Source organism: Scomber scombrus, chromosome 13 (assembly GCF_963691925.1).
Source record: "Scomber scombrus chromosome 13, fScoSco1.1, whole genome shotgun sequence".
In the NCBI taxonomy this organism is placed as follows: domain Eukaryota; kingdom Metazoa; phylum Chordata; class Actinopteri; order Scombriformes; family Scombridae; genus Scomber; species Scomber scombrus.
The window spans coordinates 2,851,372-2,876,734 of record NC_084982.1 but is presented as its reverse complement, the minus strand read 5'-3'; the positions used below and the strand labels follow the sequence as shown (position 1 = coordinate 2,876,734).

At 43.2% G+C, this 25,363-nt stretch overlaps 1 protein-coding gene across 1 annotated transcript in view; it reads right to left on the bottom strand.

Annotated features, from left to right (window-relative positions):
- The window catches only part of lats2 (large tumor suppressor kinase 2), a 29,837-nt gene extending 5,088 nt beyond the window's left edge, over positions 1-24,749 (bottom strand). The window contains exons 1-8 of the mRNA XM_062431246.1: positions 24,589-24,749; positions 16,400-17,192; positions 5,286-5,418; positions 3,516-5,107; positions 1,668-1,895; positions 1,228-1,582; positions 822-1,004; positions 239-345 (exon numbers count right to left, since the gene is read on the bottom strand). Of these exons, the coding sequence (XP_062287230.1) occupies positions 239-345; positions 822-1,004; positions 1,228-1,582; positions 1,668-1,895; positions 3,516-5,107; positions 5,286-5,418; positions 16,400-16,765 (2,964 nt within the window). The 5' untranslated portion in view covers positions 16,766-17,192; positions 24,589-24,749. The remainder of the gene's footprint in view (positions 1-238; positions 346-821; positions 1,005-1,227; positions 1,583-1,667; positions 1,896-3,515; positions 5,108-5,285; positions 5,419-16,399; positions 17,193-24,588) is intronic.
- Between the last annotated feature and the right edge of the window lie 614 nt (positions 24,750-25,363).

Genomic DNA, 25,363 nt, shown 5'->3' with positions numbered 1-25,363 from the left:
GCAATTGTAAAGTATACTGGCAGACTGAATGAAAATAAGTGTTCATTTCAGTCCTCATAAGTACACTGTTTGTTATAATTCAGTTGATGGGAAGACAGAAGATGGAAGATATCACATGTCACTGCTCTATGTGATTTTTTTTCCGTTCTTCTTGTTGCCCTTCTGAGATAAAACTGACCAGAGTACACATCCATTCATTCATTTATTGGTCAATGTGTTTTTCTTCTTCTTCACTGACCTTAATCTGGGTCTCGGTGGGAGTGGGGGCCAGGAAGGGCGGCTGTCCCACCAGCATCTCAAACAGGATCACTCCCACGCTCCACCAGTCGCACAGCTGGGTGTAACCTGCGCACCAGACACAAACGTCACATGGATAAGTGATCTGACTCCAGAGACAAACAAACAGTACTCTAAGTATTATTTATGAAGTTTCATATTTTGTATTGTGTCAACTCTGTAGTCCTGCACATTAGATTTGAAATAAAACAATGACTAAGTGAAGTTACTGACTGACTGAGTTCCTTATGAAAGGTAACTTTGAATATTAGTGACGCAAAACATTATAATGTTGTAAGATATAAGTCAACTGGACCAAGTTTCAAATAAAATAGCACAGATTTGACTCTTTAACATAGAAGTAAACTAGAGCCTGACCAATATATGAGCCAGCCCATTTCAGCAGATATTAACCTATCACTGCAGAGCGGCTGTCAGTATCTGTGAATATGTTGTCGATGTTTTTTTTTATTTTAAAGTCATATAAGCAGCATTGTATGTATATTTGAGAAATGTGTCTTTGGTAGTATCTTCTTGTCACCCACCTTTGCGGAGCAGCACCTCGGGTGCGATGTAGTTGGGTGTTCCCACCAGAGAGTGAGCCAGGCAGCGCTGGTGCTGCCGGTTGGTGTGCGACTCTAGCGACATCAGCCGGTCGCCGCAGCGACAGTTCGACACGTCGTCCCAGAAGTCACTGGGCTCCATGCTGTCCTGTCTGATGTGACTCCCTGGAGGACAGGAGGACGGGAACAAGAAAACACACAGTGAGACTCTGCCTGCACAAGCTTTAATTAATCTGTCTTTTTTAAAATTAGTTTAGTAAGGTTCAATTTTACTACAGATAAGTAATACGCATGTATGTAAAATAAGTGAAATATTATGTAGATAAATACATACACACATATAACCCAGCCCAACATGCAACAGCAATAATTGATCAGAAATCTTCACCTTTCTGGTAGTACTTAGAGTTGTGTGTCCAGCGGAAACCCGTGCACAGTCCGAAGTCTGTCAGCTTGATGTGTCCGTCCAGGTCGATGAGGATGTTGTCGGGCTTGATGTCGCGGTGGATGAAGCCCATCTTGTGGACGCTCTCGATGGCCAGCGTCAGCTCCGCCACGTAGAAGCGCGCCAGAGGTTCGGGGAAGACGCCCATCCGGATGAGGAGGCTCATCATGTCTCCTCCGGGGATGTAGTCCATGACGAAGTACAGGCTGTCGCGGTCCTGGAAGGAGTAGTAGAGACGCACCACCCACTCGTTGTCTGCCTCTGCCAGGATGTCGCGCTCTGCTTTCACGTGGGCCACCTGCACCAAAGACAGTCCTCATTTGAACACATCATCGATAGAAATAATAGCAATAACACCAATGAACCAAGTTCCAAAAAATCACCTGGTTGCGGTTGAGGACGTCTTTCTTACGCAGTGTTTTCATGGCGTAAAGAGCACCAGTGTCCACCTTACGTGTCAAGCACACCTCACCAAAGGCTCCTATGCCTAGTGTCTTGATTTTGACAAACATGGACTTGTCCATTTTGGCACGGCGTAGCCTGTTGTAGTTCGATTCTTTCTGGTTCAGCATCTTCCTCATCTGTTCCTGCTCTGCTTCCGACAGGCCCGCCTACGCAGGAAGGAAAGTGACAGAGATGATGAGGAGGATAAACAATTTGATGACTGAGCAAACCTAAAGTACATTTTTTTAGTTAATGAGTTGAACCCAGCTGACCTTATTGTCAAAAAATTGACAGTCTGTCATCTAACTGTCTGAGGCTGAGTGGTATTTTTCCCCTCCTCTCAAAATGCCTTTCAAATCATTTTTAAAAGTAGGTCAAAGGGGCAGAGGCCAAAGTCATGATTCACAAAAAGCTCATGCAAAGGCAAGTGTGAACTCACTGACTTCTCATTCCAAGACAAAGGTCTCGCTGTTTAAAACAAACCCCTGAGGGAGAATTCTCTGGATGATAACCTCTTGACCATCACTGCTATGTTCAGCCTAGTTTCATTTACATTCTTTTCAATTATTCTGAATTGAGTACAAGAACTGTACAAGTGGTTTTAACAGCTGTTAATACAACATATTTACAGATTGCTCAACTACTTTCAAAACACGCTGTGTTTCCTGACTGATTTCCAAACTGAAGGCAGCTTCTATGAGAATGATAACTTCCAGAGACTTAAAGCCTGCGTGAGACAGTTAAACCTTCACATGGGAACACCTTTCTGCCAGCATTTAATTACTAAAAATGTCCTCAATTTATTAAAGCAGTGCAGGATGTTGGAACACGGATGGTTGTAAACTCTGCTGAGACTCAACATAACATGAACATGACTGCTTCTATTAACATAAGAAGCTGTTGCTGCTTGTAAAAGATTCACTGCCTAAATAAAGGGGGGTCAAACGGCCACATACAGACAATTTTAAGTGAGCCAGACCAGTAAAACCATAGCATAACAACCTACAGATAATATATAATATATATATTATAACTTTATTAAAATAAACCATCTTTTTACTGTGAAAAATTAGCCAAATTTCAACAATATTATGTTATTATGTCTCTTTTTACAGATTATTTTGCACAGAAGCTACTGATTGACAACATTTTACACAATGTTCAATATATGAATGATTTAAATATGATCCCAATATGTATGTATTGTTTTTTTTTTAGAGAATTAAATTCTGGTCAGGATGTAAAAAAAAAGTGGAAAAATTGGAATTACTTTTCTGCAATTTTCATACTTTGCAAAGTCATCCATTGGGCCAGAACGGACCTCCTGGTGGGCCGGTTCTGGCCTGCGGGCCGTATGATTGACACCCCTGGCCTAAAAAGTCTAATGGCCATGTTTATTTTAAGTTATGATGGATTTAAGAAAGGTTCAAGTCTCTTCAAGTTGGTGTCTTTTGTTAAATGGTCTGCAGGAATGTCTTGTATACATCATTTTTAGTCAATGGGATAAAACACTCCGTCTTCTCCTTTAATTCCTATTTGCAAAAGCTTTCCAGAGAAGCATAAGGTAATCATAACTGTTTCCATAGTCTGTACTTTGCAGACGTTTAGTTAATGCTACTTTAGACTTACTGAGCATGCAGAGGTTATATGGCTTGCTGACAGTCACTCAAGATGCTCATTATAAGCCTTGCATGTTCATTTTCAACCCTTCCATTTTACTTAACTATCAAGTTTGATAGATTTGTATCACAGAGCATGTTCAGTACAGCTGTGCAGTGTCGTCTTACCTTGGACATCTCTTGTTCCAGCTGAAACCTGCGGTTCAGTTTCTGCTGGTGGGTCTTCATCACGTTCTCTATGTGCTGCTCCATGTAGAACTTGAAAGCGAAAGGCGAGTAGGTCTTGATGCGGGACTCCCTCTTCTCCTCGTCGCGTCCGTTCTTCCTCACCGGGACGGGCGACGTCTGGATCTGCTTCTTGTCTTTCACCGTCTTCTCTCCTTTCCCCATCTTGGTCTTTTCTTTGACCTGATGGCTCTCCTCGCCTTTTCCGCTGCCTCCGCTGCCACTGCGTGTGCTTCTGGAGGCGGAACTGCTGAGGTCCTGACCTCCGCACATGGCCCCAGCTCCCTCCAGGGCCCCTGTGTCGCCAGGCGCCCCGGACATGAACAGATTTTTGGGGTAAGGTGGTGGCGGGCAGCGTAGCTCCTGAGCAGGCTCAAGGGTGTAGGTCTCCTCTGGCATGTAGGCCAGAGGCTCCGCTGTGTCCGGGGCCTGGGCGGTCATCCAGCCGGGGTGGCATGGCCCCACAGCCGTCTTGGGCTCTGGCCTCATCACACGGATACTCTTGACCGGCTGTTGGATGGGCGGGGACGTCACAGCTGTGATGGTGTTTGGAGGGCCCAGGGAGGGATCCTGTTTCCCGGACGTAGGGGGTGCTGCCAACGTAGGCCGAACACCGCCAGGCCCTGCAGAGCGGCTGTTGAAGGAGTTGGTTCTGCTGGGGACACGCACCTCACCCCTAAATGGGCCCTGGGGTTGGGGTTGCCTGGCTGGAGGGGCTCCTTCAGGACCTGCAGGCCCTGCCCAGTGGTGCTCATACAGGTCTAGGTTGAGGCTGGCCCTCGATGGTGTCATCAACCCCTGGGGAAGATCAGAGAAGTCTGGACCCATGTTTGTGACCCCACCTGGAGAACGGGATATCATGTGGACCTGGTGGGATGTGGGGCTGGCCTGGCGTGGGTGGGAGTGAGGGGGCAGGTAGAGGTTGGCAGGATATCCTGCCCCTCCTGGCCCGTTCTGGCCCATTGGCCCTTTACCCTGCATGTTGACATAATTGTCTTGGGGCGCCATGGGGGGCGGTGCCATCTTGTTCTGGAAGGAGGCGGTTCTCTTGACCCCGTAGCCTGAAGGCTCCATCATGTGAGGCCTGGCATGGCCGTAGTCATAATGGGAGCCTGGCACAGGACCCCCTTGTGGCTGTTGCTGGAGCTGCAGTGGCTGGCCAGGGACGTTGTAGCTCATCATGGGCCCGTGCTGCTCCATACTGCCAGGATAGCCCTTCTGCTGGGCCCCTTGAGGGTACATGGTGTTGGCCGGGTTGCTCTGGGTGGCCATCACCTGTGGATATGTGCCCATACTGGGAGGTCGACTCATTGGGTTTCCCATGGCAGGGCCCTGTGCTGCTCCAGACGGGGCCATCATGTAGTTCATAACAGGAGGAGCGCTCATGTAGGATCTGGCCATCTCACCGTCTGGGCCGTAGCCAACCCCCTCATACAGAGGGGCCCCCATTTGGTGGTACGGGGGCATGACACCTGCTTCCCCTGAAGCCTCCAGCGCAGGCCGGTGGTCCATTGAGTTTGGCATGCCAGCTTTTCCTGAAACACAACAAATAAGACCACTTGATTTACTGAGGAAATACTGCAGGGTTAGTTTTAAAGGTCAGTTCCCCCTAATAAAAACAAGGGTGTGCGATCGTGCGAGGGAGCCATAAGTACCATCTTTCTTTCACCAACAAGCCGAGTCAGTTTACTAGTAGAGGATGCAGTCACGTACCTGGTGAAGTCTGTTTGATGACACGGACGATGAGCTCGTTGCGAGGGTCGAGGTAACCCATTTTACTGATGTACTCCAAGGCCGCCTCGATGTTCCTGCTTCCTGTCTGCTTCAGCGCACGCACAGCCATCTCCTGTAGCGCAAAAACACAAAAACACTATTTTTCAAAAAAGGAGGTTTTGGACACATTTTTCTTGAAACGTCCTTTTTTTATTCGTCCATCAAAAGTTAAAAGTCTCAAACGCGGGTAGCTCTACAAAAAGTTGTAGGATTGCCGACATTTTTGAATAAAAATCAATAACTGTTGATCAAAGAATATGTGAACAACATTGTGTATTAAGAATCAGAACAGACATTCAATGCCAGCTTTGGATAATCTGCGCACACACACACACACACACAGACACACATATACACACAATTACTGCAGGTATTAGCGATTAATCATACATACAGGTCTGTGCATGCCTCCAACACATAAGCACAAATGAGGTTAATCGGCCATTAAGGGGTCCACCCAACACACCCAACATTCAAAACGCACACACACACACACACACACACACACACACACACACACACACAGACAAAAACAAACAAATTGGCCCAGTGGGTGCCCAAACACCTGCATCCTCTCCACTTGGGGTCACATATGAGTGACTTCCTGCGCCTGTCACAATAACAACAACACCACCACCACACAAAAAAACCCATAACCAGCTCAGACAGCAGGACTGGGTCAAACGACTGTTGGAAATGGTTACAGTAAATTATAGATAAGGAGGAACTCTTATGTAGGTCACTGGGGAAAATTGTTAAAAAGCAGGAAAGAAATTGATAATGAGTCAGCGTTCAAAGAAAACTGAGTCAGGGAAATTTGCTTTACGGCCTCATGATTATTTTTAATGGCTGCAATTATTTCATGAGAATGATTCAGTAGTGGGAGCCTCGCAGCAGGGTGTGGCCCTGTGTGGACTTCAGTCACACCGACAGACGACAAGTAAACGCTCCACTTAACATACAGCTGTTTTAAGTACATCACTACTTTTTATTTTCTATAGCACGCTTTAATATTTTACATTTTTAATACATTTTTCTACTTTTTCTATTATCAGAGACTCCAAATTTGCTTGTGATTGATCCTCTACCACATTCACAATCTGTCACACAGTAAATGTCTCATTTTGTTCATGAAATTCAAAGCAAACACTGATCATTTGCATTCACGAGAAGATCAGAAAAGGAAAAGGCAGAAGACGAGCGATATCAGACACGGACCTTAAGGAAAGGATCATGAGAATTTGGCAGCGTACTGAATCAAAAAGATTCCTGTTCAGCTGCCAACTCCCAAATCTTGGATACGGGAATTTCCTGTCATGACTAAAACACCGCCCAAATATTTAATATCTGGCTGATTTAGTTGCAAAATAAATTTAAAAAAACTCTCAAAAATACATGAACTAATGTATCCTAATGTGTGTTTTAGTTGAATTTAAGTTTACTGTGCAAGTAAAGATCTATTGCATTTTCATTTAAGTAAAACAGCTTTTTTATTTTTTATTTGCTTGTTTGTCATTTGGCTCGTTTCACCCTCCTCAATCATAGCCACAGGTGGGGCGTGTGGAGCTCATCCCAGGCCTGCAGAGAGAGTCCAGCTCCAACAGGTGGGTCACTGGAAAAGTCCAGAGGTATGTAGGTCACCTATGTGAAAAATGCTGGTTAACCACTTTGGTATTTTTCTATTCATCAGCTGCTGTGCGTTTCACAAATGAAGAGTTAAGACAGCAGCGGCAAAAATGGAGCAAGAGAAGGAAGAAGGAAACACGCAGGGCATTCCTTCAAGTTTTTTTTAACGGCCTTTTATTAAACAATGCCCATCGTTCCTCTTGGGCTCCTCTGTTATAATGTAAAGCCGCTGATCTTAAAAGCTTTAGATTTAAATGAAGAACTAGTTTAAACACCTTCAGATGCCTTTACGCACACATCACTGGCAGCTAATAATAAAAAATAAAAAAAAGGCAAACTGACAGATTCATGGATGTAAGTCAAGATAAACCGCCTGTTAGCAGAATAATTACTACAGTTGAGAACACTGCAGAGGTCTAATAGGGAATCATAGTAGAATGGCACAAGTAGTAACCTGTAACAACATGCTTCATCAGTTTCAGTTTATTCTGCTTGTCTTCTCATGGAGTAGGAATTTATGGGCTTTTATGTAATACAGATTTATAGGAGAATCCCTTCCAGTATTAGATTTAACTCCTGAATATTAGGTGTAAGTAGATGTAGACATCTAGCTGATTTGACGCTGTCTGCAAATTCACATTCCTTTAAAGTGATGTGGTGTTTGGAGGGGAGGGGATGGGAGAGGAGGGTGGGGTGTCCCTGTCTGCCTGCCCTGACTTCCTGTCTTCTTCACAATAAGCAAACATGTAAACAAACAAACAGGACAGCAAAGAGTGGAAGACAAACACGACAGAAAATAAAAAGGTCTTTTCCTCCACCGACCGACCGAGCGGACCCACACCTACATGAGGAAATCCCCTCGAATGGCATATGACCTCACTGCAAAGACATTTCAACTCAGACCTCACCCCCCCCCCCCCCTCTCCACCACACCCCCCCAGCCATTCACACGCCCCTGCTGGCCACGAGCTGTAACAGCAGACACGAATCAGAGTCTTCTGGCACATATTTGCACTACATTGTCGTGCGAAAGTGCAGTTTTATATTTGGAGGTGTTTAGTCTGTAGTGTGACTTATTCTTCAGCAGCATAAACACATATTTGTGGTTTTCCATGATGAATAAAAAGGAAACTGAAGCTATTCCTTTTATAGCATATTATAATTTATGGACTGCTTTTATCAGGGCTTCCTAAAAAGACAATTGACCACCTGCAGCACATTCAGACTGCTGCCCCCAGAGCCAGAACTAGGAAAACTGAGAACATTACTCAAGTCAAGTCAGGTCGAGTTTATTTTTATGCCCCCCAATATCACAAATTTGCCTCAAGGGAGGGGGGCTTTACAAATCTGTACAGAACACAACATCCTCTATCCTCACACCCTCGATTCAATAAAATAAATCAAAAAGACTTTAAGTGGGACGAAATGGGAGAAACGTCAAGCAGAAACAAACAGACTTTGCAATAGATGCTGTTTGTACTCCTGTTCTTAAATCTTTATGACAGCCTCAAGATAATTTTAGAATAGATTTTTAAGAGCTTATAAATCACTTAACAGCCAGGGGCCAAAACACAAGTCTGATACGCTTGAAGAATATAAACCTAGTGGGTCCCCTTAGATCTTTAGAAAGCTGGAATTGCCTCAAGTCAGAAGCAAACAAGCTGCTTTTAGCTGTCATGCTGCACACAGACGTAAAAAAACATATTAAATGCATTCCATTAGATGTTTCTTCTGCTTTTGATGGAACTGATTACATTTTTTCTTCTTTATTTTGCTTTTAGATAATGGTTCTTATCATTTTATTCTCCCTATAAATCATCTGTTTTCACCTCATTTATGCGGTGATTCAAATTTGTGGTCAGTGTTGACATAAGAGTGTGTCATTGTAGCAGCAACTGCAATGAGGACATTAAGGTGAGGTTTTCTGATGTTACATAATGCAAAGGAGTATAATGTTATCTATTAACAGAAGCATCAAAAATATGTCTTTGACTTTAGAGTGACCTTCTGACCTTCTAGGTTTACTTCTGAATATACGCAATAGTGTTTTCTTCACTGGCCCCGCCCACAAGTTCCCGCTTGGCCCACAGACTTTACATTGTGATGACCTCTTGGACTATAGACTTTACATTGTGATGACCTCTTGGCCCACAGACTTTACATTGTGATGACCTCTTGGCCTATAGACTTTACATTGTGATGATCTCTTGGCCCAGACTTTACATTGTGATGATCTCTTGGCCCACATACTTTACATTGTGATGACCTCTTGGCCCACAGACTTTACATTGTGATGACCTCTTGACCTATAGACTTTACATTGTGATGACCTCTTGGCCCACAGACTTTACATTGTGATGACCTCTTGGCCCAGAGACTTTACATTGTGATGATCTCTTGGCCTATACACTTTACATTGTGATGACCTCTTGGACTATAGACTTTACATTGTGATGACCTCTTGGACTATAGACTTTACATTGTAATGACCTCTTGGCCCACAGACTTTACATTGTGATGACCTCTTGGCCCACATACTTTACATTGTGATGACCTCTTGGCCCACAGACTTTACATTGTGATGACCTCTTGGCCCACAGACTTTACATTGTGATGACCTCTTGGCCCACATACTTTACATTGTGATGACCTCTTGGCCCACAGACTTTACATTGTGATGACCTCTTGGCCTATAGACTTTACATTGTGATGACCTCTTGGCCTATAGACTTTACATTGTGATGACCTCTTGGCCCACAGACTTTACATTGTGATGAACTCTTGGCCCACAGACTTTACATTGTGATGATCTCTTGGCCCACAGACTTTACATTGTGATGACCTCTTGGCCCACAGACTTTACATTGTGATGACCTCTTGGCCCACAGACTTTACATTGTGATGACCTCTTGGCCCACAGACTTTACATTGTGATGACCTCTTGGCCCACAGACTTTACATTGTGATGACCTCTTGGCCTATATGCTTTACATTGTGATGACCTCTTGGCCCAGACTTTACATTGTGATGACCTCTTGGCCCACAGAATTTACATTGTGAAAAGACTGATTTTTAAATTGTTTTTGGCGCAAAGAAATCTTTACAAATATAAAACGTCCATGGATGAAAACACTTATAATAGAAAGAGTCATAATTGCTGCCAAGTCTGCTGTCAACATTTTCACAGAGGTGTCTTTTACAATGGCGGTCTATGGGGAAAATGTTTTTTTGCACCGTAGGTGGATTTTTAGCTGCAATACAAAGAGTGACCACCAGGGAAAATCGGCTGATAGGCTGATATCCAGCTATTATAATATCCAGCTATTATAATACATCCATGAGTAAAAGAGAGTTTTATTCCTCTGCAGCCATTTTGTGCCCCTTCAGGCCCTCCAGACTGCCCACCTTTATGTGACGGGAGGAAACCAAGTCTAATGTAAATGTTGCGTAAGGAGGATCAGGCCGCAGCTGTGGGCACAGTCATCTATCAAAGCCAGGAAATGCCAAGGCCACACACTTTCTATGTTGTCTATAGTGTGTGTGTGTGTGTGTGTCCATCACAGTGCTTTTATGTAGGTGTAAATATGCTGCAAATCACACACAACACATTTAAAACCCCCTCCCAGAGTAAATACAATCCTCCTTATCTGTTAGTTCATGCATGCACACACATCTCCACATCCCAAAGCACAAGACTGACCATCCACACACACACACACACACCACTGTTTATACTCTGTTTCCTGTGTGTGCTCGTATGTGTGTGTGTGTTGCATTCCTGCGTAGCCAGCGCCGCCCAGTAATGTCACATTATGTCCTCCTCTCACTCAGTACTTCTACCTCGTTCGCTTCCCTCCAGCTCTCTCTTTCAAGTTCAAATCTGCTTTAATGGTGCAACTATAATCCGTACAGTATCGCCAATCAGTATATTGACTATTGATGTGAGTAGAGTAAAGCAGCATCCATTTATTTAAGTCTCTTTCAGCATTTCTGTCTTTATTAGACAGTTTAATGTACTGAAATGAGGAGAAAGGAAGATGGATGAACAAATAAACATGACGAAACGAGAGCTAGAGTGTGTTTAACTATCACATCAATCTGAACGTGTTACATAACCATGATGTTCTTTTAATTGCATTCTTGGAAGAGTCTCTCTCTGTGAGTTAAAAGAGCATTCTGAGTGATAATGTCGAGAAACAAAGGAGAAGAGTTTCCTGCCTCTGCTGTCATGAGCTTCTTCGACAGCAAATCTAAAATATTTGGATTCAAAACTTTTCATTTGCAAATGTGTAAGATGTAGTTAAGAGTTTTATTGAACTATCATAATATAGAAAACATAGTAATACTTGTTTGTCTCTTAGATTGTGTGTGTCTCGGATGGAGGCGGGCCTGGTGACCTTGCTGTCATGGCGACAGATGTTCCTTGCGCACATTCCACAGGCCCAGGAAGCAGGAATTCAAGCTATTTGCAATCTGGATAGTCTCTTTCCCATCTCTCTCTCTCTCTCTCTCTCTCTCTCTCTCTCTCTCTTCTCTCTCTCTCTCTCTCTCTCTCTCTCTCTCTCTCTCTCTCTCTCTCTTTCTCTCTCTCTCTCTCTCTCTCTCTTTCTCTCTGTCGAAAATATCCAGGCCACATTTGCACCCTTGTCATAATGGTCGTGGGCCGCAAGCCGCCGACTTCTCCCAAACACATAATCACGGGCCTACAAACTCCACTCACAAACTGACAGAGTGAAAGTGACAAAACGAGCGAAAATACACACATGCACTCAGCTCATGAGAAGTTTTAAGCTAGGTTTTTTTTTTTTTATATTATTTGTATCTTTGACCTAATTTTGAAACACATTCCAGTGTGGGACCCTGCAAATCAAAGCCAGATGGATGGATGGACATGCCAGGAGGGACATCCATGCATCATCCACACACACACACACACACACAGGGCCATAAAAACTACCAGCAACCAGTTTTTCCCCCTCCTCTTCCTCCTCCTCTGTGGCTGTAACATGCTAAACACTAAATTCAGACCAAACAAGTGCATGACAGAGCTTAAGCGAGGTTACGACTCATTTGCAAATTATTACAGTGTGATTTGAGGGAAAGCCTCGTACATACAAACCGTGAACACACACACACACACACTAAAAACGCTTCCAAGTCACGTCCTGTTGGCTGCATCATTGCGTAAACACCGCCGCATTCGCTCGCTCAAAATCTCCCCCGGCAGGCTTTCATATTGCTCTGCGTGCACCGGATTCCTGCCCGGGCCGCAATTTGTCCCGTAACATACAGTGGAAGGCCTGTGGGGGATTGGCTGAGAAATTCGGGGGGGTGGGGGGGTCGGGAGGTGGTGAGGTGAGGTGGGGCAACTCTCCTTCTCTTCACTTCCTTTCCTTTCCCCCTGTCATCTCGATGCGTGGCATGCCACCCCCGCCCTCGCTCCCCCCTCCAAAACATTTCCTCCCTTACAAAAAAAAAAAGTAGAAGTGATTATGTAACGAGCCACAGCGCTCCGCAATTTGCAGCTGGAGAGGACGAGAGAGGAGAAGGAGGAGGAAGAGGAGGGAGGAGGAAGAGGACGACGAGGCGAGCTGATAAGAAGGAGGAGAAGAAGACGACGAAGGAGAAAAAAAAACAGGTTCTTTGTTCTGGGAGGTCAGATTGAAATGTCAAGGCTTTCGGGAATAACATCGAACTAAATGTCCTTCTTTAAAGCAGGCTGGAATGTCATTTAAGAGCATTTGAAATACAGAAATACAACCCAAACTTTAAGTATTTCTTATTGGAGACAGCTTAAATCTTTAAAACATTAGGTTATTAAGTCTGATTTAGTAAAGCACCCACTACAACTACTATCTCTACCTTTTGGCTACGGGTCAGTGACAAATACGGGTTGGCAAGATGAGCAATTCAAAAATATCTTTAAAAAAAAATATGCCTTAAAAGCAGCACCAGGTTTGTTAATGTGTACATGTTATATTTATGTACAATTGTATTCCATTACCTTTATTTAATATAAAAGTTATAATGTAAGATCATGCCAAACTAGTTGATATGGTGTTTTATGAAGAATTTACTGTTTTTAAGCAAGTTGAATTATTTGGTACAAAGTTTTTATGGTTACACCACTTAGACATTTTTGCCATAATCCTCTAATATATTCTCTCAAAATGGATTAAAAGCAGAAATTTGATGCTGGGTCCATAAAAAAAGAATGTGTGCAAATTATTCATACGTTTATTTTCACTTTTTAACCCTTTAAATTTAAACTAAACCACATGGACACAAAAAATGTCACTGACCTGTATATAGTAAAAGTGAAATCCTCTGAATTCACTCATATTCACTCATACATATTGATGAAGTTTTTATTGATTTTAACAAAAACTATGAAACGGTGTCCTGTGCTCCTACATGGTGACATTTATTTTGGTCTAATGTGTTTTAAACAGTGAAAACTTTTCCCAAAACAACATCAAATATTGGATTATTTATTACTCCCTGTGTTAATAGTGAATTTACTTCAGTGAATGATTATCATCATTTGTTAAATCTAATTCATATAAATCAGTCTAAGCAATTATTATAAAGTGTGCATCCCTATTAATAATCCTCTCTCACACACAGACACACACACATACACACACACACACACACACACACACAGGGATTCAGCAGTGTGACAGACGGTGCAGACACAGAGGAGGAGGACAGGCGACAGTCTGGGTGGTGACACGACAGCAGCAGCAGCAGCAGCAGCAGCAGCAGCAGAAGGAACTGGTCCACCCTGCTGCCATTGAATGTTCGCTTCCTGTTTGTACTGACTGAGCCAGCGCTGGTTTTGGTCCATTCACAATGGCGGCAGGCGGCAGCAACGGAGGTCAAACTACCCGGCGAAGTAGGCTGAGGAAATGGCCTCCATTGTGGAGCCTACGAGGGTCGGTCTATGGACATTAGTAGCAGGAGGAGCATCGGAGTGCATAAAATTGACTTTTAAGCTCTCTTGACTAAAAAATAGGACAAAATAAAACAAACCTAGAGTCGTTTTAAAGCAAAAAACATGTAAGGTTGTGTTTGAATCACTCGCTGGCCTGAGTGTCGGGAGCAATTTGGGGTTTGGCGTCTTGTCTAAGGACACGTCAACACTTGGAATCAAGGAGCTGAGGATCGAACCGTGTTATATTGATCATTATATCATTATGTTGCTCTTCCCAACATTAATCCAGACAGTGGAGCAGCTGTTTGGACACCACTGCTTCAACATGCAGCCAATCAGCAATCAGTTTCTAGATGAGATTCAGAAATATGTTGATCAGACTCAGACCTTGGACCTAACCTAACCTGCCTGCTCATGTGTTCCTGGGTAAAAAGCTGTATCATGTCCAAGGAAGAAACAAGACAAAAAGCAAAGAGCTTGACAAACAGCGTGCTCTTTTAGTCTCCATGAGCTGAAATCAATTTGGCTTGGCTCCACCGTCTCTCTCCCTCTCTCTCTGGAGTGAGGGGAGGATTTCTTCATAGCTCTGCTGCTGTTGCTGCTGTTGCTGCTGCTGCTGATGGGCTCGAGAGCGGAGCATTCTTCACATGCCGTGCTCCATCACAGGCCTCGTCCTCGGACCCGTTAACCACCGCTGTACCAAAATCTAAGCTGAGCATGGCTGGCCCTTCAAAAAACGGAGGGATTTCCCTGAACGCCTTTCAACAGCTTGCATAGAGAAAGAGTGAATAATAGTGAAAAGAGGATACTCGGAATTTTTTGGTTCATATTTGATCTTCTAACACTACATCATGACTTATAACTGCTATTGTCAGATTAGTTGGAGCCCTGGTGTAAACACAAGCTCCCTCTCCTCACCCACGGCTCGGTAACAGGTGCAATAAAATACGTTCGCGGTTTGATGTTGAGGTCGACTCTCCTTCCACTCGCCAAAAAGTGCAGTGACCCCTGATTAACAGCATCCACATGACCGTTACTCAGTGATTTCTGGGGGCTGAAGGTTGAGTGTGAAACAGGCCCATCCTCCCCTCCGCTTCCTCCTCGCTCTTTTTTAACCTCTGCAGTCGTTTGACGGCCTGCGCTCGCATTCCTCAAAGCGGGAGCAGAGGGGAGTTTAAAAAAAGGCCCGGTTAGGAAATCCACCTAATATTTCAACATTTCCACGCTCAGGCCTAGGTGTTACGTAACATACAGCACTGTACGCTTGGCAAAGGGAAGGGCTTATATTGTGTTGCATCTGAGAGGAGCGTATGGCACTTCACTTTGACTGCCTTCTTTTTTTTTAAATTCCTGACTAGAGGGGGCAGAGCGGATACTCGCATGGAAGGGAAGTGGCTTTCAAACAGTAACGGAGCAACAACATAGAATCCCAGGAGAAATTGATGACAATAGTAAATGAACATAATCAGCTGTGACTCCCATTGAAATGCTCCTAATTTGTGTTTGTACTGACAGGTCAGTTGATCTTGTAACAGTAAAATAAATCCACTCCAGATATAAAAAAAAGTGAGTTTTGAGGCCAACTGAGCTGTCTGGAGAATGTTGAACCGTATTCAGGTTATATGGTATTTTGCTGCCTATATATTAATTTTGTTATTTTAACATGTTTGAATAAATAAACTAAACTAGATTCAGATGCTCTCTTTTTTTAAGTGTACAGTCATGAACAGTTGTTATATTTAATACACTCTTCAGTATTTCAGATTTATGGACATAAAGATTTGTCTGACTTTTTTGTTCAGGGGCAGAGAGGAAGAGAGAAATGGGTGTGACATTTAACAAAGGTCCCTTGCTCGACTCCAACCAAAGACGTTGCGGATATGTGGAATTAGGCACATCCCCACCCCCTTTGTGTTATTATGCTATTATTTTATCATCATATCAGTGGTATAAAATCATCTTCAAATGACAATAATATCGTTCATCACAAATATTTCTGAGGCGATATATACTCCGATAAAAGTAGTTCATCATGGCAGGTCTACGTGGCACCGCTCAGCTACGAGGCCGTTCCGCCAGATTATTTTTGTGGCAAATCCAGTGAAACAAATACCTGAAAATTCTGGGTAAATCATCCCAGCGGAGAAAAATCATCTGTTTGGTCAAATAGATGACCAAATATGACCAAAAACAGGCTTACTTTTCATTGTATTTTTCACAATATTTTCTTTTTTTAGTCCAATTTACTGTTCATGGAAAAAGTGTTTCTAGATAAAGTAACCAGATTGTTTTTGTGGAGAAATTCCGTGAAACAAATCGTCCCAGTGGAGGAAAAAAATATCTGTTCTGTCAAAAATGACCACAGAGTAGATTTGCAACAAGAGATATTAATGGGATAGTTGGGTTTACACCAGCGGAAGCACAATGGAACACATGCTCACACACACACACACTCTCTCTTGCTCTCTCTCTCTCTCTCTGTGTGTCTCACCTGATCACAGCCAGCGTTGACCAGCTCCTGCAGCATCTGCCTGTTAACCTCTCCGGCGCCGGCGGGGTGTCCCGACCCCGATGACGGGCCCGACTCGTTGGCGAAGGGCATGAGCGACTTTCGGATCTCCCGCAAAGCATTCTGATAGTTGTTGAACTTCTGCGGGGGCCGGAGCTGCTGCTGCCTGCTGGCCGTGTCTTTCCCGCCTTTGCAGTCGGCCCCTCTGCTGCCCTCGGAGCGCGAGCTGCCTCCGTGCAGGGCCTGGCTCACCAGCTTGGCCGGCTGCTTCAGGCCCTCCTTGATCTCCTGGAGCCTCTGCCGTGTGTTGCCCACGTACGGGGCAGCCGGGAAAGTCTTGGGCCTCATGGCCTCAGTGCCCAGGGCAGGCACCTACTCAAAAAAGGGGAAACACACACACACACACACGAACACCCACACGCACACACAATCTGGCACTCACACCCCTTAAAAAAAAAAAAAAAGATCCCTCCCAAAGCTGGCTGCCCTAAATAGATAACGTCTCCAGCAGCAGATTGGAGGGACAGATTTGGTGAGAGTCCTCCTCTGTGTCCCCTTGTTTTGTTTTCCGCGTCTCTTTGTGTTTTTGACTCCTGCTGATGCTGGTGCTGGTGGTGGTGGTGGTGGGGGGGGAGTTTGGAGGATGAAGGTGAAAGCGGGGTACTACAGGCGTTCCATGGTGTGGCTTTCAAGGCTCAGGTTCCAGCTTATTCCAGGAAATGCAGCAGGTCACGAGGGTACCGCCGAGCCAAACCATGATGCTGCCAATCTGTGCCTGCGAGAGGAGGAGGAGGAGGAGGGGGATGGAGTTAGAGGGTGGAGGCTATGGTCATGCATAGTGTCATAGTTTGGTTTTTTCTTTTTCTTTTGTAGAATCAAAGAAAGTACCGGGCAATTTACATTCAGCATAATAAAAAGTGTTGCTTTTAGTTAGAATAATAAAAATGTAGAAGTGGACCAGAAATAGAAAGCGTACTATAAGAGGGGAAAAATACATTTACCAATATTTCTTTGAATGAGAAGGTGTGTCCAAACTTATGACCAGTACATACTGTATATTGATTGTCTGATACATTTCTGCTCTAATAAGGTAAAAACTGAAAGGTAACATAACCAGTTATCAATGCATATCAGATAGGTATTGATTATCAATACTAAAACAACATATAGGCATATCAGGCTTATAATAGTATGTAAACATCAGAATTAATAGAGATTTTGAACTAACCCTGTCACAATTATTACATTATCCACTTATCATATCATAACGTAATCATCAACATCATCATGTCTATATATGGACTTATCATATAATACATGGACATATTGACATATATCAATATTGCCACCCTTCACATTAGATTCTAATAGGCTTATTCATGTCACATTAGCTAAAGAGACTGCAAAAACTAACATATCCCACCAGGAACATCTTACTGTATAATCAGGTTAGAGGTGGATGACATCATCAGCTGTTACCATGTATCCATTAAAAAGTCAGACACCAGCCTGATGTCAGAATGACCCTAATTTATCTAAGAAGAAATGATGTTTGTAGGAAATAATAATGATAATAAACTTGATTTATAGAGCACCTTTCATACAAGGGATGTAGCTCAATGTGAAAAAACGAAAATAAATAAAACAGTAAATGAATGAAAAAGAAATGCTGAGCTATCTGTTTTCTTGTTTTGTTTGTATTTAAAAACCCAGCAGGAGACGATCTGAGAGTAAATATCCCAAACATCACGTGGGAGCAGATTGGGACAGGTATGAACTGGAACTCAGATTCTGTATCAGTACCAGTAAGTAACTTATTCATAATTCAGGAATGTTAAAGGGCCATAAAACTCCACCTCCACCCCCCCCCCCCCCCCTAAACTGCCCCCCACTACCACCACCACCACCACCACCTCCCAGCACCCTATGGATGCATATCTGTGGTTGCACAAGTCAAACCCCCGTCACTGCATACTTCTCCTCCGCGGTCATCGGTAAACACTCCTGATAGAGCGTTGGGGGTCAGGGTCAGAACGAGTCGGCGGCCCCTCCCTCCCTCCCTCTCTCCCTGCCCGTGATGCTCGGCTGCGATCAAACGTCTGACGCTCTTATCTGGACGAACACGCTCCACATTCTGCCACGGCGTTACTCCTCCGGGGCAATTTTTTTTTGGTATGACGTGCAGAGTAATAAATGCACGTGTTCCTGTCGAGATGCTTCACGTGAGGATAGATGAGAAACATGACATGACATCAGGGGGGAGGGTGGAGCGTTAGGAGATGCGAGGTGTTTGGGAGAGAGGGTTCTCCATTCGTTAAGCTGACCGGGATGAATTAAAGTAGAGGGGAGCGATGCACGCAAACATTCACAGTAAACACCTACAGTCCTCGCTGAGAGCTGCGCGTGGCTAAAATTGGGAATCCATGCCGTCTCCCACAGGAATGTACTCATGTCTGGGTGGAAAAGAACACCGTGCTCGGACACTCGAGTTCTCCACTGACATAGATCCTTTTAGAGGTAGACTAAGAGTAACTCCCTCATTCAGTCAGTCACTACTCCCTACAACACACACTCAACAGTTGACTCTATAAATGCACGAGGAATTGAGCTTTGGGACACCTGTGACTAAACATCGTTTGACGTCATCGTTGACAGATGTGGCGTTGCATGACTATAATGCTACAGCTGGATTGGTATACTTTGATGTGGGATACGGTACTATGCTAAATGTAATAAACCAGAGTCATAAAGAACATAAAGATGTTCATCAACAAGAAGAACAAGGAGTCCTGCAGCAGATGTTACAGCCCTGATCTATAATCAAGGAGTCAGTCTGGGATTACATGAAGAGACAGAAGCAGCTGAGACCCAGAAAGCCACAGAAGAAGAACTGTGGAAACTTCTCCGAGACGCAGGAACAACTGAGCTACCGACCTGCTGCCGTTTACCTTGCATTAATTAAAATATATACTAGAGCCCGACCCATACTGGATTTGTGGGGTTGATGCTGCTACTGATATTGGCCAATTATATTCGAATATAGAGATAAACACACATTTTTTTTTATAATGATCCCTCAAATGTAATGAAGGTATGATATTTTAGTTTAACTCTAAAATGACATCAGTGTACTAAAACTTCTCTGGGATTTGAATAATTAGAATTAGCTATGAATGAAGAAACCATCTAAAAACAACATATTCATAGAGTCAACTTAAATGAAGAAAAAGGGTCAAATACACATAAAAGGCAGCCTATATACTATTTTTTTTTTTTTTTTTTTTTTTTTTTTTGTGTTGACAGATGATGATGAAGCTGACAGCAGGCTGGTTTAATGTCAAATATCCTCCTGGGTTTACAGAAGGGCTGGCTGGGTGTTGTCTGCTCTCCAGATGCCAATCTGGTTTGTTATTTACCAACATCGGAACACTTCCAGACACCATCGCTCACTGGCAGGTTCTGACTTGGTTGCGGTTGGAAAACTTGTCTGCTATTCTGACAATTTTGTTAAGCAATCAAAACGTAATTGTCCTGGGTGCATTTTTTTTTTTTTTTTTTTTTTTGGTGGGTGAGTAAGTTCACAAACCGCTACCGATCTGATGATGTGATTGGTTGTTAGTGTGAGACGTGAAAGTGATGCATCGGTCAAAGTCTAACCTACCTGTTCAGTCTGGCTTTTCATTAAGTATGATTTATAGTCTTATTATCATTGTATATCTTTTATCTTCTTATCAATTTTATTTGTCTCTTTCTTTTGTCTTTTTTTAACCTAGTTATTAGTCTAGCTTTTATTTGAACTATCTTAAGTATCTTTAATTTTGCTTCTTTTTTTTCAAATGTTATTATAGAGCCTAAATCTTTATTTACATTTGTATCATTCTTATTTTCTCTCACTTGCATTGGTCTCAACTTGTTCTTTATTGTTCCTTCATCATTTTTGTTGTCACTTGTTCTGTCTTATTATCAGCTTGTCAATCAACATGTGAAGCACTTTGAACTACATTCACCTGTATGAAAGGTATGTGAATAAGGTTTGATTGATTGATTGATTGATTGATTGATTGATTGATTGATTGATAGGTATGGTATAGAGCAGACAATGAGGAGCCGTTGAATAGAGAAGTTAACATATGCATTTTGGTGAGAATCACTGAGGTTACTAATGCTGATGAGGATAAAGATTACACTGTGTAGACAGATGATACAACATTGCAGCTGTTGTCTGAACAATCAATCAATATATACTCCCACTCTGAAACTCTATAAAATGTTCATTCATGTCTCCATAGAGAATACCTACTTTAAAAATGATGTGCGTACGCGTGTGTGTGTGTGTGTGTGTATGTGTTCCATGGACAGAAAAGCAGACTGTGTGTCTCACCGCTGCCAGCCGGCACATATTCAACACTATCATTTATCACATTTCAGTGGAATAGCATTGTGATGATATAACCATATTGTGTTATTGTTTTCCAATATTTGTGTGGAAACCAGCAGTTTAGTCCAAACTGACGACTCTGACTAAACTTTGATTAAAACGGATCGAGTGACTCATTCAAGAGTTTTTGTTTGCCACATGAGAAAATGTTGCTTTTACATAACGCCTCGCAGAGAAACACTCGTTTTCTTCTCCTTATTTTTCTTTACATACGACGTACTGTGATATAAAGTATGTGTAACCGATCTTAATATCTGGATACCGATCTCAACCACATCATCCAGAGCTACTTTTCCATCAGATGAGCATGAGGGGGATCATGGCATTCACACCAGAGTGGCCAAACATAAGAAAGCCCTTGAACTCTCCACCCAAACCCCCCACCACCACCACCACCACCACCTCCTCCTCCTCTTCCTCCTCCCCGTCTGTCTCCATCCCTTTGGGGCCGTTTCTAAGAAGGACACAGCCCTCACTGTTTGTACAGATAAAACTTTTGCTTGGACAAAAACATGTTTGTTGTTCTTTTTTTTTTTTCTTTCTTCTTCTTCTTCTCAGATTGGTGGTTGGTGGGTGGGTGGGGCAGCGGGACGAAAAAGGGTGTCGAGCTGCGTAAATGTTGCCCCATCTCTAGGATCTCTCGCCTCCATTCCTGCGATGCTTTAGGCGCCACGTCCGACCGGCGAGCATTCCATTCCACAAGTAACTACAAGTAAACTCATACCACCGTTTGAATCATGGGACAGTCTATGCTGACCAAAAATAACCCACCCCCACCTACCACCACCACCACCACCACCACCCCACCCCTCCTAAAAAAAGTATATGACATGTTCTCTGTCTGGGAACAGGAATTAGGAGTGTGCAGGGGAGGTTGATGCTTCAACAATTACCAATAAAAAAGGTGTAAATTTGGCGCTCTGCTGCTAACCACGACCACAAATACCTCCATGCTGACACCTAACCTCCATCGATACATACCTGAACATGTCCTCTGCTTTGACCTGACCCATGAATTTTAACCTCTGACCCTGGACTGGCCAACACTCAAGAAAAATCTCACAAAATATGCACACGGCTGCAAATATGTCCACCCCGATGTGTCATTTAGTTTAATATCTTTGATCCCATTTCGATGTTGAAGCCATATTGAGGTTCTGCAGTTCTAATAAAGACCACTAGATGAAAGAAAACGCCAAACACACTACAGTTTCTGACACCCCTTAGCTAGAAAAAGTTCAATGTAATGTGAGCTTGGTGAATAAGCACATGTGGACCCAAAAGTTCTACCATGTACATGCGTAGAGGGAGATTGTTTTGTTGTAGGTATCAGAACAACTATCGATGGACGGGTCTCTCTTCTATCTCTACAGAAATCTGTGTTTTAAGACATGCTCAGTACCAATATCTGGTGGACATGCTCAATCTGAGCTGCCTGAACAATCTCAACCTTGATGGATAAATGTGATAGAATCTGTAGTCTAGTGTCCCTCCTGTGTTTGTGGAAATGACTGGGAAGGTGGAAAAGACAGGATATCAGATATGGCAGCTACATCGCCGGTTTAACCTACTGGAGTGACAGACAGCTGAGATGAGGGAAACGCTATTGGCCAGGAGTGTGTCTTTCAAGGCTCAGGAGGTACAGCGGTCGTCCGCCAATTGGAAGATTGACAGTTCGATTCCCGGCTCCTCCGGTCTACATGTCAATGTGTCCTCGGGCAAGACACTTAACCCAAAAATTGCTCCTGTTGCTGAGTCCACAATGTGTGAATGTGTGTGAATAGTTAGTGTCCCTCTTGATGAGCAAGTTGAAACCCCTGTCATCAATGTATGAATGTGTGTGAATAGTTAGTCTCCCTCCTGATGAGCAAGTTGAAACCCCTGTCATCAATGTATGAATGTGTGTGAATGGGTGAATGAGACGTGTAGTGTAAAAGCGCTTTGAGTGGTCCAAAAGACTAGAAAGCTCTATATAAAGTACAGTCCATTTACCATTTACCAAATGTCATGTGTGTACAAAGAGAAACAGTTAAGGGAAAGTTACAGAGCTGAGTGTGTGACAGTAAGAGAGAAATATGAGCTTGAAAGTGAAAATGAAAGCTTGAGTGGTATGTAAGATCATTTCAACGTCTTTCAGTTTGTGATATGTGTAGAACACTTGTAGAAACTGTGATCACAATGGAGGTTAACAGAGATGTCAGGTTCAAAATTAGAAACCTGAAGGCCTTTAAAAAGGGACTCACCAACATCCTCCTGATCTACAGTAACACACACCAAGCACAAACACTAAAACCAGAGAGTTTACATCAAGTGGCCGCCTCATCCTAAAGCCCCTTCACTATTTTGCCACCCAGGATGTCGTTTTACTCTCAGTAGTGAGGCCTGCTTACCTGCTTCTGTACAATAAAGCACACAACAAAGCTCAAATGGACACAGCCAACATCTGTTTGTAGTCCGGTGGTGATTTCCCACATCCCTGCGGTTCTTCCCTGACAGATGCCTCCGCGTTGCCTGACAGAATTCAATCCAGCTGTGGCCCTATACCTGACGACACACTGTTGCACCCACACAGCCATATAAGAATAAAGGGCCTAATTGTTGCAACAACAACAAAAAAAAAAGAAGAAGTGACCCCTGCCGCCTTGGGGAACAAACAGGCAGGAACAATAAAGTGTCTAAATAAAAGTTGTGTCGTGTTGTGAAGGGGTTTGCATAACTGGGGCCTGCTGAGCTGTGCATGTAGAGGAGGGGGGTTTCCTCCTGCCAGGTGATTTCATTACAAATCAAACACCTGAACTGATAAGACCAACAACCACTGGCACTTTAATGTAGTAAAAGCATGTGTCAGACAGAAAGCATGTGTATGGAGTAGTAGTGGCACACCTGAATGAAACACATGGTTGCATCAAAGCCAAACTATTCAGGCCTTCAGCCTTACAATAGAGAGAAAATGGCAAATTCTAAACAAATCACTTACATTCATTCTGGGCAGTTATTCCTTATTTTTCACTCTTTTTTGGACCCCAACAGACTGATACTATTTCCACCTTTTGTTGTCTAAGGAGAGGTAAAAAAACAAAAACAACAATCCAATAACTTTGAGGTTAATTGTGAGACTTTTGTGTGTCTTTACAGCATATATCACAGCTATATAGTTATTACAGAGTAGTGCATGCAGTCATTCTCTAGAAATGCCATTAAAACATTGAAATTAACACTAACACTAACTTCTATATCCCCTTTATTGTAAACTCAGTGGCCCCCAACATGGAGTAAGTGCTCCTTAGAGATCCCTGAGGGGGGTCCCGAGCAAAAAACATCTCCAGCATAACTGCAACTATTAGAAATTAGCACAGGGAGATCAAAGTATTAAAAAGGACTATTTTGATTAGAAGTTTAACCAAAGTTGAACAAAATCGCGACAGTGTAGTTTCCATTCTCTGCCTTGGGGCCCCCGGCCATGAAAAAGTTTGGAAACCCCTGTTTTAACGTCCTGTGGCCTTCTCAATGCATCCCAAGCTGGGGGCTTTGGGAAGGGGAGGAGGTGGGGGGGCTTACAGCAGCAACACAACCTTTCTATGCAAGGAAGAATTGACCGTTGAAATGTTTAAAAAACGGGTTTAACACACACACACACACACACCCGAAACGGAACTTTCCCCTCAGCAACAAGTCGTGGAAATAAGTTCCACCACCACTCCCCTCCCCAAAAAAAAAGGAACTCTCAACTTACCATGTGAGAGAAGTAGCAAGAATAACTCCGGCTGGAAGAGTAAATCCCGTCAAGCGACAACTTTTAAAGTCCGTTTTAGCGGCGGTGGAGCGCGTTAACGGAGCTCAGGAGCTCAGTGTTAGACGGAGGAACTGGGTAAATATGATGAAATGAGCCTCCATTTTCTCCCCAGCCTCCAGGCAGACTCAGAAATGCAGCACAAAGTTGGACACTCGCTGCATTGTTAACATTCCTCAGGTCACGTGACGGACCGACGCACGTCAGCACGAGGCAAAGATCGTCTATCGTGGACACGATTCACTCCGCAGCTTTTTTTTTGGTTTGAGTGGAGAGGTAGATTTTGATTTGTGGTAGGAAAAAAAAAAAAGAACTAACTGGACAGTCATGTTGAAATTGATATCAGCACACAGGCTCGGTAGATGATAAGCTACGTCGAGTTTGTCTTTCAAATATCTTTAAAATAAAATAAAATGTGTAATGTCAAACCTTTAAAATTCAGTTAATTGTTGTTATTGTTGTGTAGGAACTTAAACTATCTTAAGGTCGCTTAAATGATGAGCATTTCCACAGCATGCACTTCTCAAATTATTTCAACTATTATACAAACTGAATTATAGCCAAAAGGGACACTAAAAAAAAGTTGTTTTTTTATAAAAGTTGTCCACCTTTTATTAAACGTGACTGGAAAAGAGTCAAATGTATAATCAGGACATAACTTACATTTACAAGAGGAAGCCCTGATTATAACACGCAAAACAAACGTTTTTGAGTTTTT